This window comes from Symphodus melops (genome assembly GCF_947650265.1).
Source record: "Symphodus melops genome assembly, chromosome: 12".
In the NCBI taxonomy this organism is placed as follows: domain Eukaryota; kingdom Metazoa; phylum Chordata; class Actinopteri; order Labriformes; family Labridae; genus Symphodus; species Symphodus melops.
The window spans coordinates 10,551,921-10,571,198 of record NC_136702.1 but is presented as its reverse complement, the minus strand read 5'-3'; the positions used below and the strand labels follow the sequence as shown (position 1 = coordinate 10,571,198).

At 41.8% G+C, this 19,278-nt stretch overlaps 1 protein-coding gene across 2 annotated transcripts; it reads right to left on the bottom strand.

Annotated features, from left to right (window-relative positions):
• Positions 1-24: 24 nt before the first annotated feature.
• Positions 25-18,311, bottom strand: LOC306832528 (electrogenic aspartate/glutamate antiporter SLC25A12, mitochondrial-like). Of its 2 annotated transcripts, none has more exons than XM_079357281.1 (18): positions 18,115-18,311; positions 17,622-17,675; positions 16,162-16,304; positions 15,026-15,141; positions 14,231-14,370; positions 11,695-11,841; positions 10,963-11,101; positions 9,993-10,086; positions 8,987-9,071; positions 7,565-7,646; positions 5,969-6,127; positions 4,975-5,027; positions 4,667-4,747; positions 2,593-2,733; positions 1,167-1,305; positions 739-897; positions 555-645; positions 25-468 (listed from the first exon to the last, which is right to left on the bottom strand). In XM_079357281.1, exons 1-18 carry the CDS (start codon positions 18,124-18,126, stop codon positions 261-263), a joined length of 2,043 nt encoding a protein of 680 aa, XP_079213407.1. In that variant the 5' UTR covers positions 18,127-18,311; the 3' UTR covers positions 25-260. The 2 variants fall into 2 exon arrangements, with proteins under 2 accessions (XP_079213407.1, XP_079213408.1); XM_079357282.1 differs by lacking the exon at positions 18,115-18,311 and adding an exon at positions 17,917-18,088.
• Positions 18,312-19,278: the final 967 nt, after the last annotated feature.

Genomic DNA, 19,278 nt, shown 5'->3' with positions numbered 1-19,278 from the left:
GAAAAAGCCATCACACAGCAGAAGAAGCGGTAACAATCCTTTTGTAAGGCCATAGTGTCCCTCTATAGAGAAGTACAATATGTACAATAAAGTTGTGCAAAGAAAAAAAAAAAAAAAACACAAGAAAGCCAGACTCATGCAGCATTCAGAGTAAGACAAACGCTCGAAGGCTTTGATTTGTACTTGGTTCAGTTTAACATGATTGAAGGAAACATGACTGTAGCAGCATGCAGCCCTCTCAGGCACAGACAGCAGACGTTTTATAAAGGCTGTGGCTTCTCTGCGGATTCCGCTGGTTTGACTGGAACCTCGCTGGAAGGCTTGAACTTTGGCAGGTGCAGACCAAACTTCCTCTCCACACCGGCGAAGGTGGCAGCAGCCAGGCGGTAGCCACCGACGTGGTCTGCAGTCACAGAAGAAAGGTCCTCGGGGGTTGATTTGGCAGTGGGCTCCGAGCCTGCGGGACGACTGATGAAAAGAGACGGATTGGAGGTTGAAGGCACTTCTTACACTATCTGAAAGTATTTAGATTTGTAAAGGTGTAAAGTACTCACTGTCCTCCGAAGTCTATGTACAACCATCTCTGCAACAGCTCATAGGTCACAAGGGTTACACCGAACTGTGGCGAAGATCTGAAAACGCGAGCTGACAGAGGACAGTTTGCAATTTACAATACGGGATCAAGTAAAAGCCATGAAAGGACTTATAGAACTACTGATTGCGTGTTTTTGTATTTACCTCCTGTACCCTTCCAAAACGCCTTGAAACCTTCCTCCTTAAGGATCTTCCTGAAGCAGTCGATGACTCCGCTGTACGTCGTCTGGCCTGCCCGGGCGGCCACCTGGAGCCTGGTCTTGATGACATCAGCAGGGGTCACCAGGGAAGCCGCCGGGATACCTTAGGATTCCCAACGGACGCAATGAAGCACAGACAGTTCTAACTTCCTAGCTGCAGCATCATGCAGGGCTTAAAATGGGTGAAGCTGTACAGTATGAAATAAAATAAAATGCATTGCAAATAAGTACACAGCCGGTGTTTTTAAAGATTCAAAGGACAAACAGAGGAACCTAAACTTCATATCTTGTATTTTCGGAAATTTTTGCAGCAGAAAAGCATCCCTCTATTAAAAAGAACAGAGGCAGCTGAACTTTGCTGTTGTTTCTTACCTGCTATAGCTCCAGCTGTGAGCAGCTGCAGGGGCCCCAGCCCTCCGTCCTCATCAGCCAGTTTAGTTTTGGTGTGGGCATAAACAGGGAAGTAGATAGCGGAGAAGGGGATGTCACGCAGGAAGCAAGCTTTGGCTCCCTTTAAGAAAAAGAATACATATATAAACATTGTGTGCAGATGAGATTAATTGACCACTGAGCTGCTTTGTTAAACCTACAGGGGGGCTTCAGTGTTGATGATGAAGCCAAAGAGCCCCAGGCAGACCTGAAGCTTAAAGACAGATCCATCACACACAGGATTGCCATGGATCCTGATGTGCATGTCTCTTCTGCCAAGAGAATTGAGGGTTTTCCTTTTTTTTCTTTTCTTTTTTTAAACAAGCCACAAACTGTCTGCTCCTCATTAAAATATGGAGTTTGAACACACGAGTGGAGCTCCAAGTAAAGCCACAAGGATCTGGAAAGGAGCAGTAGCAGAGCTTAATGCTTCACTAATTCACTGTCGGATGTTGGCCATGACTACGTCACATGTTTAACACTGTTGCTGTAAACAGTCAGAGAAGAATGTCCTCTTCTGATCTTCATTATGTCTGTGTACTCATACGGCAGTATTTCATCACCCCAAAAGAACACCAGGAACAAAACTTACACACATATACAGAAGTGGAAACTAAACTAAACTCATAAGGGAAGTATTGTACTTTAATCTAATCTTTGTTAAATTGACTGTTTTTTGGCAGCAACAATAATTTGATTTAAAAAACAGTTTGTTGTTACAGAAACAAGTTCCTGCCGACGCATGATTTTATTTGAGTCTAAGCATTTAGTATTTGTACTCGTGTACGTGCTTCTGTTTTTCACAAATGTTTAGAGGCAGGCCAAAAGTATGCTAAATACTGCCTTTCCAGTTCATGGAAATCTTACATGATATTTGCATGCTGAATCATTTTTGTAATTCTGTAAATGTATCCAGATATATTCCTGTTCCTCTGCAAATCTGAAAGACTGACATATTGGTCTTGTTAAAATTCCTGTTAATATGTCTAAAATAAACATCATCCAAACTATTTAAAAAACAAAACAATAAGTAAGAAAATATAAATTGAAAACATAAAACCTGCACAGGGTCACTTAAGTTCTGGTTCTGAGGATCAAATTAAGCAAAACTAGTTGAGGGACTTGGTGTTTACTGATATTGTACTGAATTATTAATGAATTGCAATGACTGCTTAATTTAGATTCATCAACAATGAAAATGTCTTTTTCCAAACTTCTTTTGTCTTTCTTGTTACAAGACACCAAAGTGAACCGTCTGTTTTTTTTGTGTTGTCTCTGAGGAGCGTACGAGAATTCTCAATGCCCTTGTATGACAGTGAGCAGAGGTTGCTGCTGCAGACGTCATGGAGCTGCAGAGGTGCTGACCTACCTTGTAGAGGCCAAAGAAGCCCAGGTCTCTCACAACATTCAGGGCACTGACCCGGGGGCCTGTGGTGATCTCTCCAGCCACCTGCAGACGGATCTTAACAATCTCCAGAGGATTGGTGAAAATCACCTGGGAACCTCCAGCCTGCAGGAAGCACCAGAGACAAGAAGACGCTGATGAGTGTTTTTCAACGCACAGATGTAAGTTTCTTAGATTGAGAGGTGAACTTTGGGTGATGATGTCATGATGTGTAAGCATTTCTCTCAAGTAGGACTTTTTAAATTATCTCTGTAAACTTTAGCACAAAAGACTTTTTTCTCCTGATCTGATTGTATCTGGTAACAAGGCGGCCTTGATAGAGGAGGCATTGATAGAAGAATAACTGAGGTCAGAACAGATCAGGCGTCGGGTGAGGAGAAGCCCCGGCTCATGGTCGGGAATCTCTGACCCTGGCAGCGACCCTGTGCCCTCTCGCCTCCCCCCCGAGGCACCTCCTGTGGCAGGGTGAGCGGCACAGCCTGGCCTTGTGCCGCACACTTCCCCAATTCACCCCCGTTCCCAGGGGAGAGCGCTGAATCACCCGGACGGCTCAGGGTACGGACAGGCAATGCCCTGAAGTCTTGGCACCCTCTGACTCAGGCACATTTATCACCCGCCCCCAAATCAAATCAGGCCCCACGATGGCTGCTGGGGACATTCAGGGCAGGGGTCTTATCTGTAAACATCTGAGCAAAGGGCTAAAAAAAGCTCCAGCACATTTAGTCATTTTCAAAGTGGAGGGGGAATATCCGCCGCTCTGAAGATTGATGCACTCCCTCTCTTTTATCTTCTTCTCCACTCTAATGACGGCATCATTTAACAAGCTGTCAGTTTAACCAGACTCTGACTTCACTGAAATAAAGGCAGGATTTTTTTTCCCTGAATCATATTAACACATGTATGGATAGAAGCAGGTCAAATACGGGATGTACTCTTAGGTGTTGAACATATGTATTTCAAACATCCCCGTGGTCCCGTGTGCAGACGTGCACTGCGGCCATGCCTCGGGTGTGTACTGCGTTGTCAAACTCAATCACACTGAGTCAAACCCAGGACCCTCCAGGGCCTCTTCCTACAATTATACCCTGACAGGGGTCCTGACCCTGCAGACCCAGCTCCTCTGTGAGCAACCTGCAGGCTCTGCTGCAAGGCCTGCTGTTACACTTCAGCACAGCCAGAAGAGAGCCAGAGTGAAGGAATTGCATCTTAACTTGATCTCTGCTCTTGTAAGATGTTTTAGTATTTTACAATTTGTCCACAGGGGGCGCCGTAATGAACACAAAATCAAGTTTCTCACTGGACCTTTAAAGACACTAAAGCGAAAAATACTTCTACAGCGAGTCTTCAGACAAAACACAACAAGTTAGTTTAATCCTGCTGAGTCAGGCTAGTCTGATTTGTAGTTTAAAAACTCATAGGTTAACCCTCACCATACACAGAAATCGTTAAAGTCTTTTGTGCAGTTAAGGAATTGTAAAATGTAACACATTTCATGAACTCAAAAACAACAAATGTGAGGTACGAGTATTCAAAACGTCATGCTATTCAAGTTTTTTTTTTCCCACGATAAGTTTACCACACGGAGAGTTTAAGGACTGTGCTGAATAAGATTTCACATCAAATATTGAGCTAAAGTTGATAATTGTTGTAATGTGCTTCTTCAAGTCAATCTGCTTAAATGACTTGATCTTTGCCACAGTCATTGCATTTATTGCTGACAAGAATATCTGTCTCGAACTTCAGGCATTTGAACATTTATGTCATACAGTAAATAGAAAATCTAACTTTGTGAGGGGGGAACAGGTTTGCAAAGTTTACCTTACAACAACAATGCATGAATGTACTTTATTTCTGTCCAACTTATTGAAATTAAAAATAAAAAAACTCAAGCATTACTCGAGCTGCTTATAAACATAAGTAAAATATTTACTCTCAAGCGGCATTTACCCATATTCATAACTTTAAATTAGGTGTTCCTTTTTGAGGTTTTGAGTTCATTTACAGGCTGAAAATAAAATATCTCTCGAGTGCTGCTTACACATCCACCAGCGAGAATCTCTGCAGGCAGAGGGATGGTACCATCTTGTGTGGTGAACTTGTCTCTGACAAAATCATTCATCTAAAAAAAAAAGAAAGAAAGAAAGAAAGAGGGGCACAAAAGGAGACAAAAAGCAGATGAGTCGCAATCCCAATCCTGATAGCAGGGCATTAATGTTAACTTGTGGTTTGCAGTCGCATCTTGATTGCGAGGAATGCGTTTCTCCTGCGCCCCGTACATGTTTTCACCCACAGTGAATCAATCTGAGCAACTTTCTGAACACTTAGCGACACAGTGGAATGACTTGCCGTGAGTTTGATAGCTTTCTCCGGGGCAACGCCGATGAGCTGCGGGAGGAGACCTGCAAAATATTATTCATAGATAGCATTAGAATACCTGACAGACTGAGAGACAAAGTCTGGCTTGAAATGAATGCACATTTTTTTTATCTTCGCCGAATGAATACATGAACTGACAGCCGGGACAATGTAAGCTGCAGGGTTCTTACCAGCGTAAAACAAAACCATAAATATTTACTGATGTGGCTGATACGTCTGATGCACCAAAACACACAAAGGTCCCACTGAAACTGAACAAAAGAGTCCAAAAATATGACACTGCTGGTTGTGTTTTGAATCAGCATTGTTGAGGCCCTGATCTACTGTTGGTGGGGAACAGAGAGGAGCTGTGTGGTCACCGAAAAAGGTGGGGGTGGTGCTGGGTGCTACAGTGGCGATAACCGCCATATTATTTCACCGCCCGTCCTTCATCGAGCCAGATAAACTTCTGAAGGAGCTGCTGAGCGACTGCTGCTGGTATGCGGCCAAGAAAACAGCCGAGCGTGTATGTCTCTAAGTCAATCAGCCTCTTATCATGTGCAGGAGAGAAGGCAGATCAGAGAAGCAGAGAGCTGCAGCAGTAGATGGCAGTCTTGACTCCCTTCATGTGAACAGCCTGAGGGTAGACGTGTTGTATATCACAAGCCATCAGCACCATTATCACCCTCTGCGCAGAGCCAGATCAGACACTGCTGCTACTACATGAATCTGCTGGTCATTTTCCTCACAGAGCTCTCCCAGGAGTTGAGATAATAAAAACGCGACCCCTGGGTGCTGCTTTATTCAGCGCTGAACAGGGAGGGCAAAGGTTTCTGGTATCAATTAGCAAGCCATGCTGCTGATATCAGCCCGCTGACAAATCCTAATGCTTTCCCATCAGATGGTTTGTTTTGCACGATACCCACATGCATGCCGGCACACAGACTCCAGTCCTCCTGCGAGCTGCAAATCTGCAAAGTGTTACCTCTGTAGAATCCGAAGAAGCCTTCGTAACGCAGCACTTTCTTCGCGCAGTCAAAGCTGCTCTTGTACATCAGCTCGCCTACAAAGGAGCCTGTGGAGCGCTGGTTCTGCATGCGTGTCTTCACCAGGTCAATGGGGTAAACAGCCGTCGCACCAGTGGCTGCAAAACACAAACATTTGTCACTTGTTGAAAACCTATGTTTGGAATCTCTACTTAAAATACTTCTTGGTCAATTATACTATCCCAGCAACATGTTATCAATAACGTAGTACAAATGAATCATTATAATCCCTTTAGACACATTATAAGAGCTGAGGATAAACATGCAAGTCATTTCTGACAGATTAGGCCTGAGCAATATAAGAATATGTGATGTTTCATAACACAGTTCAAATATTGGGATTACAATGTAAGGTGTGATTATTTAAATATATACTGTATATGAGGGAGTTTAAGTTATGGCTAACAGTCAATCTATAGTCTATCTGCTGTTCTCCATGCTTTACACAATACCTGTGTTTTCGCAGCTAAATGGGCTTCATCAGACTGAATCAGAATAGGAGCATAGGTGTAACAGCCAGGCCTCCATTTCAGGTCAAATGTACACAAGCTGAGTGAGAAAGCTTTGTTTGTTCACATGAAATAACTGTTCTTCTGTATGGTGATAAAAATCAACATCTAGTACAGACTCGTTGTTTAATCATTACTTCAAAAAGTAACAATGGTGTCTTTGAATTATTATTCTTTTTCATTTTAAAAGAGTCCAAAACCTTATGTTACCAACAAGATACTATAAGACTAAAAGAATAACCCCAGGTCTTACACTCCAGAACTAGAAAATTAATTTCTAAAGCTAAATTATACAAAAAGGACTCTGTTAAGGAAAGGAAGGAAATAGTAGTTTAAATGTTCGATTGATGCTGTGTTTATTAATTAAGATAGTGTTGTTTAAAGATCACAGAAAAACTGGCATGAAGTTGTTGTTGAGTAGGACGTGTGGTAACTCTGAGGGAACTGTAAAGTTTTAGTTAAGCACTGAACTTGTTCCCAGATTGACTCTGAAATGTCTTGGGGGAAAAAAGCCCGCTGTAATGAAGGCTCATTGAAACACACAGACTGCTCCGTCAGCAGGGTGAGAAACAGCTTGTTATCGCACCTGAGTCATCGTGGTTTCAGGATGAAGACTCATGTTATACATGTGGTTTACTGACCCTGGGTGAAATGACTTTGTATGTATCGGGAAAAGCACACACACACACACACACACACACTAACACACATGCAGGGTGAGAGTGTGTCCCTATTCGACGGCTGGTTATGTCAGAGCTTCCTTGTATCAGTTCCTTTCGCTGTAATTAGATGGAAATTCCAGAGATTGCGGTTCCGGAAGATTTGTGTCATTCCAGAGCTCCGACTCCAACGACAGCCTGGAGCCACTGGTGGCACAGCAGCACAATGCCGGGGCCTCACATCACAACCTCTACTCTCCCATAGCACAATGGCCGGCCCCGGGGCCCTCAGCAGTGCGCCAGTCTGACTGGCTAAGGTTACCCTTCAGTGCGGGCCCGGGGGCTCCGCTGCAGACATGTCACTCACCTCCAGCGATTGCGCCCAGACCAAACCTGTAGGCAGACTCTGCAGCCTGGAGCCAGATAGGACGAGACATTTCGGGAGCGTGCTGTGGAGGAGAAAAAGACACCGGTGGTCAAATGAATCTGTGGAAAGACAAGGAGGGGGATCAGAACACTAGGCATGAATCGGCTGGCTATTAAACTATAGCGAACCAGATACATTGTGGAAAGAATAATGCTATAGAGGAAGGAGTTGGAATGTCGAAATGGGATTTATCAGCCTGTATTAAATGTCACAGACGGAACCGCTATGGATATATGACTGTGTGAACTCATAGCTGAGTTTTCTACATACGTTGCATGTTGGAGCCTTCAAAATAAAGGTCCTCTTTTATTTTTACAACAGAGTATAACTATCTGCTGGATCTCTGGTGCGGTGTTTGATGTTGAAAGCACAGCCACTTTGTTTTCACTGTGATGTAGGAGAAAAGATTAGCCCCACAAGCCTTTTCCATGTAGAGATAAGTATCAACATGAATATCACAGTCTGAGTGCGACTTTTAAAGTGTGTGTGTGTGTGTGTGTGTGTGTGTGTGTGTGTGTGTGTGTGTGTGTGTGTGTGTGTGTGTGTGTGTGTGTGTGTGTGTGTGTGTGTGTGTGTGTGTGTGTGTGTGTGTGTGTGTGTGTGTGTGTGTGTGTGTGTGTGTGCTGTTTGTGTGTGTGCAGGTTGAGTAACTTCTCCCAGACCAGAGAAGGAGGAGGGCAGATCAGTCTTTTCCTTATCCCAGATGCTTCCACCTCGGGTTTGCATGCTAACAAGATCGAGGTCGTGATGAAAGGGTTTAAACAATTAGCCCACTTCCACTAAAGGGCAGGTCTGAGTATACCCCCCCCCCCCCCCAACCCCCACCCTGCAAGGAATCAAATTCCAGACCTCTGAGCATGAATCCCAAGAGCATGAGTGGCCTGAAAGCTCTGACCACAGCCTGATACAGAGACGAGTCATCCGGCGGACGCAGGCAGGAACTATTTTGTTCTCCCGCATCCACCTTGACTCCATCCCCCCTCCCGCCATTAGCAGACTTTGCTAAAGGCTCCTACAACTCCTCAAGCCCCACACTGATAAAAGCCTCTTATTAGCTTCTCAGATGTGTGATTGCAGCCGATGTGTATGTGCAGCTCTAGTGAATAAATTGGGGGAAAGCCTTTCATAAAGGGGAAAGACGCAACAATCCATTCCTCCTCTATAAGTATAATTGGTGTACTTTTATCTGAGGGTTTAAGTAATGCACTTCACAAGGGAAGAAAAACAGGGGCACTCGTCTAATTCCGTGGCTGAACATTTCGCCTTTTTCGACGCCTGTCTGAGCAGGAAGCAGAGAGAGAAGAGAAGGCTTTGATAAAAGGCATGAGGATGTGAGGTGTATTAGAGGAGTCATCAGGCTACCTGTCTCTGGGCCTCTGCATGCTGGCATGGCATGGCTCCTTCCTCCAGCGGGGCTATCCTCTCGATGTCTGTGTGGTTCAGCCGCCTTAATGCACAACAGTAGGGGAGGGAGGGATTTAGGCCAGGAAAAAGCAAAGTGCCCTGCATCTAATGCGAGCAACAGCCAGTGATGTAAGTTTTTCCACCGACTTTTTACTGGCATATAACTCTAAGTTACTGTAAGTTTCATTTAAGCTTATATAAACAAGAGAAAAACAAAGCTAGATGAGTGCCCTGTGGCCCAAAAAGTCAATGAAAGTGTTTGGTTACTAAATGTTTTGTTTTGTTTTGTTTCTGAAAAACTCCCCGCCGGCTAGGGTAGGTTATGTAACTTGTCAGTAGGGCACAGGGGCATATTTGGGGTTGACGAGGGGTTTTGTCACTGAGCACTTATTCTGTAATTAAGGCACATGTATCTTCTTTTTGAATGTTTTGAATGCACTTCAGAGGATTGTAGCACTTCTATGGATGCCTGCATGGACAAAAGTGTAGACCAAGTAAACCTTTGATGTCTTTCTGTCAAGGTTGATTTCGTTTATCTCCTTATTCATGTTCACCTTTCACATATTTTCACTGACACACCTCTCAATCCTGGTATCTCACTAATTATTTTTATTATAAAGCAGATATTAACTATCATTTTTCACGACTAACAATCAGATACAGCATGGACATTTTAAGAAATAAAACCACAACAAAGTCAATTGACATTAAAATGTTTTCTCCTTTTTTTATTTTTTACATATTTTTATCTAATGTTATTATAATCTTTACCTATATATCGCTGAAAATGTTGAAAAACTTCTTTTGCAATGTACTATGGTCTACAAAAAATAACTGACACACTATTTGTGGCAACTTATTGGCCTCTTTACATGATCCACAAATGAAGCAAGAGACAGAACATAAATCAGTATGTTGAGAGATAAAAAAAACAAACAAACTCCAGATTCATTTAGAGTCTTACCCGGAGTGAGAGTGGAGGCCGACGAGCTGGTACAGGATGTCAATCTCCATTGGAGTGATTTGTCCAAACCTATTTGCAGCTAGAATAAACTCCTCTACAAAGCAACAAAGACGTCAACACATTAAAAAAAAAGTCCTTCAAGAATCCTTTAGACTGAATTTAAACAGGAAGCTAAAGGAGTTAGTCAGTCTGGTATTTACTGCTAAATAGAATTTGAAAATGCTGTTTTTTTGTGTTTACTTTGTTGTTATTGTGAAAAGAAAAATGTAAAAACCCTTAAATCAGGTCCATACGTGCTTTGTCTCCTCACCCAGGAGAACACTAAACTGAGCATGCAATCTCCCAGCAGCACCCTGCTTCACTCTTTTTAATGTTCTCTATATTCACTTCTTTGCTGCTGCCTGCTGAGAAGCTCCATTACCATCAGGTGGTCTTTCTCAAAGGAAACATAATGGTAGTTGTTGAGGGAGGTAAAAAGAGTTCGTTATTCACTTCCTATACAAAGACCTTCCTGTCAGGTCTGAGCATTGCCACCTTCGGTCTCATGCAGGTCTCTCTGATCTCAAGTGCTGCAATGATATACTTTTCTGTGACAGACGGCTGACATGTGAGGGTTTGCTTTAACATCTGATGTGTTTGGCTGTACATATGACAAGAATTATTTTCACATACTGTTTGTGAGGCTTTTTTAGCAGGAGTACAACCACAGGATGAAAGAAGACGAATGGTCAACACCTTGAATCACGATGGAAAACACAATCTGAAGAAAACTTGGGTTCCAAAGACCGAAGTGTAAAAGATTTACCGGATTCAAAATGTTAATTAACCTTGGTAATTCGGTGCTACAGTAAATGTCCCCTGTCAACCACTCTGTCAAAAAAAGTTCAAACATAATAGCATATAAGAAATCACATATCAAACCCACGCATGGTTAATTTTAGCAATGTCAATGTAAGGGTTTGAGGTGTACCTTTGGTAACAAGTGTGTCTCTGTGCGCTCCGACAAGGGTGCTGTAAACCTTGCGGACGAGCTCCATGTTGTTAAGGAGAGCATTGAAGGCGTTAAAGTAGGAGAAGCTCACCATGTGGGAGGTGCCTCCTCCTGCAGCCTGGGGAAAGAATAAACGTCTGTTAATGCTTCTAAACAGCAAGACTTCATCTGGATCTTGAATTTCTTACATCCTCCATGTTTTTAATTTCTGTTAATTGTCTGTATGTTGTGAGTCTGACTGTGTAATGTTTGCTGCCTCTTGGCCAGGACTCCCTTGAAAAAGAGGTTTTTAATCTCAATGGGATTTTTCCTGGATAAATAAAGGTTAAATAAATTCAAAAAAAAATTTACGAAAAGAGTACAAGGCTCAAAGTATAAAATCTCCATCATGAAGGTTCAAGCTAATTGTAAACTTACTGGACCTTATTGTTTTCTTTCTTAAAAGGATATTTCTGGGTGCAGCAAAGTGGCATAATCGTTTATTTATAGTTACATTTTCCCTTTCTTAAAGCTTCCTTTTCAGTCACCATCAGCTCTAATCATATCTCTTATTGCTAAAGCCGTTCACCAAAAAGGTGCTTGCTCTCTGTGTTTGCCGTTAAAACAGCGAAACAAGGAGCTGAAACTTGTTCCATATTCTGTAAAGTCAAATTGAACATTTTCACTTGATTGTTCTGTGTTCAAAATTGTCAAGCTTTTCTCCCGACGTACTGAAACCAGGTTCTCCTCTACAAACGGAGTCAGCATGTGGTGTCTGATGGTGGCCATGATGTCGCTAAAGTCCAAGGCGGTGATGGTGCCACTTTTTTTCTTGTCCTTTTGGGCAAACGCCTGGCGGGCATGCTCCAACTGCAGCTCCTGCAGCAACACATAAAAACAGGAGGTCAAGCTGTGGCTGACAAAAGGGCACAAAGAACGTGTTCCTGTGATGAGGAGCATTGCGTTACAAGGTAACTCAGGAAGGTAAAAGTATAATAATGTCAATGGTGGACAGATGTGAAAGTCATCGGATGTGACAGTGTCAGACACCGGCTCTTGTAATCATAACCGTCCCTCCCGAGACAAATGAAAACCATGCACCGACGAGGTCTGATCCCGGAGTAGAGCTGAGCGGTTGGTGAGAGAGCCGGCAGGTGTGTCTGCAGGATGATGATTCAATATGACAACCATGCAATCAGATGTGGATGCAGCAAGAGGTTGACCCCGGGTCAGCATCTGCTGTCAAAGCTCATGGTACATAACGAGAAGATCAGAGACAAATCAACACGATATTCTGCTGTTACATCGTCTTTACACTCTGCTCCTGATAACCTAATCAGCGGATTGTTGCAGAAGATTGTTTCTTACAATGTTTGCAGATCTTCTTGTTGAGAACTCGTGTCACATTAAACTTTTGATGCCTACTACAAATGCTCCACCAAGTCTTCACAGTTTCAAAGTTTCAAATCTGCAACAACCACAAGGTGGCAGAGCCAAAAGAAACTCGGCTTTTTTTTGTATGTTAAGTACTACTCAGTTAACAGAGCTGAGCTGTGCATGGACATGAAAGAGACACAACACAAAAATAATGATAGATGTAATGAAATAATGCACCCACAAGATACTTAAGTGTAGTGGTGGGAAGCCTCAGTCTGGTTAATAAACCACACACTTCTCTGAGGTGTCCCACACTGCATGACATTCTGTCTAACTCTTGGACCACCCAGCTTCTGCCTGAGACCTACCTGTCCCTCCCTGCCTGTGCTGCTGCTGCTCCTCACAGCACACAGGTCTCAGCGAGACTCATGCTAAACAAAGGCAATGAAGTCATGTAACACACAACAACAACTTTAAGTGACTTAATGGCAAACTGGTTTACCACACAAGCCACAAGAAACAAACACTTAAAATGCAGCTCCACACCACAGCTCCATTATCTTAAGAGATCATCCATAGCATGTAGTTCACCTTACGTCATTTTCATTTGTCTCTCAGAGGGAGGAAAAGGCTTTACCACAGAACGAAGATGAACTTTATGAAATTGACTTATGTTTGAGAAAGAAAAAAAATGCTGCTGCCTGTTGAGTAAATGACTGGATCTTAGATCTTATACAATAAAAAGGTATCCATGCTAACATTTGCTAAACTGGTGGCCGTCCTGGTGTACTTTGACTCGCTTGGTTTGGGTAAAGTCAGTACAACCAGAGGTATCCCATCTACGGCAGAAGGAAGAGAATACACATCATACAATTGGGAGGCAGATACTACATCTTCATTTCTATGTGTCTAATCAGTATTTGCTGTTTCCAGACAACATGTGAGTTTTTTGAATAATGCTTATTTGCTTTTTTTACAGGTGTGAAAAATAATACCAGTCTTTTTTCTTCAAACTAAGGAGGCCCAAGATAGATAGATAGATAGATAGATAGATACTTTATTGATCCCGAGGGAAATTCAAAGAAGACGTACTTCATATACATTTTCATTTATTCCATTTTCCGTGTTTCTGATAACACATCGGTTCCTTTTTTTTTTCTTTTTCTTTTTTCTGGAGACCTTCACTTTTTATCCCATAGTGTAGTGCATCTCAGGACAGAACTGGTTTTCACATTATACCGTATTGAATGATCGCATTACTTTGAGTTTACGTCACTTGTTCTCTCAAGATGATGTGATCATGATCTTGCAATCTAGAAAACAAAACAATAGGCTGGCCATTGTGATAGGACAGACCTCATCGTGCCATGACACTATCACCCACAACCTCACGGTGGTGCCATCAAACTTGAAACTTCGCACTATTCATAAATAATTAATTTACTCTAGTTCACTGTTAGGACAAGTCAAAGATGCAAATTTGCAGTTGTTTGGTTTGGTACACAGAAAAATGACTAATTTGAAAACGTACTAATTTAAGTTGGCTTGAAAGTTCCATTTTTTTGTCTTGAGGGAGTGAGGCAACAACTTCGACCCACCATTCAGCAGCGGTGTGTTACAAACTGCACCAGAGGCGTAACAGGAGTGTAAACATCATGCCTTCAAATGACAGTGTGCAAGAGCCATTATGTTGCAACCATGGGCTTATATTTTGGGAGAGACATTGGGAATGGTATCAAATGTAGAATCGTACCCTTGACCCCTACGCAGGAAAGCAAAGGAGTGTATTTTTCAAACAACAAGAGCTCTAAATATCGGTCTGTGACAGTTTTATCCTGCAGCTCGTCTGCTTTAAAACAAGAAAAGATGCTAGTATATGTAAAGTGTGTACCTGCAGAAACTGAGTGAACTCTGTGTAGCTAAGGTTCTTGCTTCTTTCATGGCCGAAGTGTAGCCTGATGAACTCACAGTCCCAGTTGAAGGGAATGTGGTGATGAACTGTGGTCTGGCTGAAGATGTCGCGCACGTCCTCTGGAAGAGGGAAACATGAGTGAGTAATAAGAAAAGGAAGAGTGGGAAAAAAACAAACAAAAAAACCTATAACCTCAATCACATATCCTGATTTCACTTGTAGGGAGTCTTGTTAAAGTAGGGGAAGGAGTCCATTTGGATCAGGGAGCTGAACAGGCTCTTTGACAGCCTCACTCTTTTTACATTTTGAGGGTTTTCAGTCCATCCAGGAAATGCTCTGTATAAGAACCCCTCTCAATTTTAGTCCTCTTTGTCGAGGCCTATTGCACAGACAGAACTCAGAAGAAGCTTCTTTGAAAGACTCTGCATCTGTTGGTTTTAATGTGGCGTCTCAGAAAACTCGCTTCCTGTCCAGAGATGAGATTTTGGGAATAGAAACTAGCATATGTGATACATACAAATAAGAATAAAATACATTTCTGCACTCATTGCCTAGATATTATTTTGTAAGAAAAGTACTTATGACCTGCACGACATATCAACACTTACTTACTTATAAGTAAGTAAGTGTTTATAAGGGGGGGGGGGGGGGGGGGTAAGTATAAGTAAGTATAAGTATTACCCCCCCCCCTCCCCCAACACACACACACACACACTCATGCACACACACACTCTCACACCAGAGTAATAACATTATTTTTCACCATGTACATACCAAATGAGATGTTCCCTGTGCCGGTCTTGTCAAACAGCTGAAAGGCGACTATGAACAGAGCATCAGGGGCACAGAGAACTGACTCAAAGGCCAGAAACTCCTGGAAAGAAATCAGTCTGTTTGGATAAAAAAGAAAGAGCGATAACTGAGCATACCTGTATGAATATGTAACTACTTTAACTAAATAACAACATTTTAACATCACAATGCAACATCCACTACTGCTTCACAGCTTATAGTGAGAAAACTAAAGACACTGATAATTACAAAAGCAGAGCAGAACCTTCAAAGACATGTTTTGGGAACCGTTGAGACTTTTTAAAACGGGTTCAAAATGATGTATGTCTCTCTTTTATTTTAAATAGATGAACTTTGATACTAAATATTTAATCCTGCTTGGACAAGAAGGACAGGACATGAATCTAAAGACTTAAAAGACATTCTTTGATTCTTCATTTATGATGAGCACCTCTTATTTTTTGCTTTAAACCCTAAACAAAGTTATTTGATTATGCAAATCAAATCATAAAGTTACAGCTCATTGTATCTTATCACTTGTTTTTAATTGATTTAATTGATCATTTAATTGATCAGCTCAAGGTGTAAAACTGAGATAAAGACTTTGAACAACCACTAACATAAACAATTAACTTTGCCGTCTGCTTGTTGCGCTGCTTCAGTAACTATTAGAGATATCTAAATTAATGAGTTCAAAACTGGAAAGAAAATGTACGATATACAAAATATTACTACTTGGTGTAAAAGTCTTAATATGTGCAAAATATATTTGAGTCATTAAGCGCAAACAGGAGCTACTCGCAAGGATATGACTCATATTTAATTAAAATTTAAGAAACTGCAAAATAATTTGTGGCAGAAATTCTGTGACGAATCAAAAGAGAGATGAGATCAAATGTTTGTCCTCTAGGACCGTGATGCTACATAAAACAATCAAACATTTAAAAACAAGAATTAAAAAGGTAAGAAAATGAGATGAAATACTATGAACAGTTAGATTAGCGAACAAAGCAAAAGTGGACTGATAAACAGTTAGACCAGTGATAATAATTAAAGCAACTGTCTGTATGTGTATGTAAACAACTATTTAGTATGCGTCATGGTTTTTAGTTACTCACCCATCTTTAGTAGTATCAGCCACGCCAGCTATCAGCTCCACAGTTTTGGGATTATGCTGAGGCTGTGAGTGCAGACCCAGGTAACTCTGCACAAAGTCTCTTGGGGTCATGTAATTCTCCCCATCCTCCACCACACTGGCATACTGCAGAGGAGACACAGAAGAACGGTTAACAATATGAATGTTCAACAGCTCAGATGTCAACAAATATGGATCACCTTCAGGAGTTGGTAGGGTTAGGGTATACTTCCACTGTGTGCATAGAACAAATGAACACAATAAGAGAGAAACACAACCAGCTGGGGAACATTTAAAGATCAGGCTCTTAACTTGAAGGACGCAGTGCACGCCATGACCGTTTGATGCATGTCTACCTCACTCTCTTTTCTCCATAGTTCCCTGTATTCAGCTTCCAATTTCAAGTATAAAGACATATGTTCTGCTGTTCCAGGGGGCTACTTGACAGACAATGTATATCAAAAGAGGAACCAAAGACTTGATCAATAATCATCACACTTGCAAGTGTAATGTTTATTCTAAGTGTAATGTCACTTTGTGTCCCCTGACTGAAGCAAAATATGCAGAGGCACAGCAGCACGCTACCGAACCTGAGACCTATGTTAGCCTTTTAAACGTAAGGTCATTTTTAGAGGGCGGGTTGGATTTCAATCTGGAACAGAGATAGCTCAGGAAACACAAGCGCCACATGAACTGGCAACAGAAAGGCCACGCTTGTGGATCTGAGCCAAGCTGGGGTACAGCAAGCAAGCGATAAATAGAAAGAGAGTGTTGGAGGAGACCTCCACGCCAAGTGTTTTCAAGGCGACAATTCAATGCACTCTGCTGAATTAATGTTTTAAGTGAAAATATTAATTCCAAGCAATTTATTGCTACATTACTCCAGCACGTGATTGTGTATCTATTCACCCTCACAGTAGGCATCAAGTAGTTCTTAATCAAATAGTACAGGCAGTCAGAATGAGCTTCCAGTAATTAACTCTTCCACCTGAATATGCATTACAAATTACTCAGCTCTCTTATGGCAGAGTCAAGAGCTGCGGAGGGACCCTCAGGCGACTTGTACCTCAGACAGACTGCCTTTTTCCTGGGAAACAAGTTTATACTCCAAACAAGTCCTGTAGGGGTAAACAAACCTGCACACTAATGCCTAGGATTTGCTTTAATTTTTTTTTTTTGTTTTAGGGTAAAGCAAACAGAGCTAAGGACAATTTTCAATGTCAGGTTAAAGATTAAAATGTCAAACACATTAAATCAAAACTAAAGGGAGTAGCTCCTCTGAAGCTGATCCAAATTTAGTCAAAGTGTTTGTGTGACCCTTATTAAACTATTTATTCTAACAGACAGATGTTCATGCACTTGTAACACACCATTCCTGTATGTTCTTTTGTTTTGCAATGTTGGTTTATGGCAACAAATGTTTATGAGTGACATTCTTCTTACCTTTAAGAAAATAGTCTTCAAGTCATGGGGGTCCGCTCTTTTTGTTGCTTGCACCTATGACACATAGTTTGCTTTGAAAATAGAGTTCGTCCAGATTATCAAACTGACATATTTCAAACAGTAAATCATGAAACTGAAGTTCACACTGGATGTTTAGCTTTGAATTACACGCAGTCGGAACGACCACAATCAATGAAGACACCATGCATGTGGAAATAACCGCTCTATACGAAATAATAGCGACTTCGAGTGAACTATCACTGAATTGACTCATGCAACAGAGGAAAGAAATTACAGTGGTCTGCGAGGCCGGCAGAGATGCGCATTTGTACAGATGCAGAACTAAAAGAGTGGTGGTCTCTGCGCTGCGTTTAAGACACGAGCTTTACACCCACGCGTCCGCGCAGACATGCTGTCCGTCGTGTCCAGCAGTGGTAAACTCGTAGCCGCTTTAAAAAAATTAATATCTGTGAAGAAATATTGACGGAGTCACCTTGACCGCCATGCTGGGAGTGACGTCAGCCGCAGTGGACTAGCGCAGGCGCTGGGTATCAGGATGACAGCAGGCATGACAGGACACACACCAATATATATTTAGAAAAGTGACTGTCCTTAAAGTGACTGTCCTCGGAGGAGTGATGGTCCGGACAGACTCGGCAGATGTGATAGCATTTCCTGTCTGCTTGGGACCTCGGGTCAACCGAGGACACGATTCACTCGTTGTGCCTGCAGAGAGGCAGACTATGAAGCTCCAACAGACTAATAATAAAAGAGCATTGATGAATATTTGCACACGAGTGTGTGTTATATTTTCACTAATGGGGAGACTGGGGATGTTTGCAAGAAGCAGCTACATTTCTTCATTCACAAAGATGCTGAGAGATAACTGTAGGAATTTGACAGATGACAAATTAAATTGCTCAATGCTTAAAAAAAAAAGACAGACAGACAGACAGAAAATAAAGCTTGATGAAAAAGCTTTCATCATAGGCTACTATATCACACTTTCACCTTTTTGGAATTAACATAAATGGACTTACTTGGTCTAAATTCCTGTTTTGTTGGCATTACAGTTTTATACAGTCTGTATTTACATAGCCTACATGATAACTAACTGCATTTTAAACTAAATGTGAAATTATAAGTTGAAGTTTTCAGAAAATGAGAGGATAAAGGGAGAGGTGTGTCTCCATCAAAACTGTAACTCCACTGTAACATTGTATTTTCTTCCTCGATTGAAGGATCTTCTCATTGCCTATGTTTTTAAAGCCTGATAAACTGTAGTTTGAAGTTCAGAGATCAAACAGCATGTATTGCCTCCATGCAGACACAATTTGTTGCCTGACGATTGTAAAATATAGTATTGTTTCGAAAATGGATAATCTTGTGCTGACAGTGTAGTGGAGGTAAAATTACAGTGGCTTAAACATCAGATCATTCATTGGTGCACCTGCAGGTCTGAATAGCTATGGCTGGGATGATAGCCCAGCATTAGTCAGAAACAGGGGGATGTCCAGAATTGCACTTTGCCCCATAGAGTTAACTTCTTTTATTGAGCTGTATGCCTTAGCCCACTACTTTCTGAATTCTTGAAAGACATGTCCAAATGAGCCAATAAGCTATTTGTGGCCACATTTCTTTAAAAAACAATGTACTA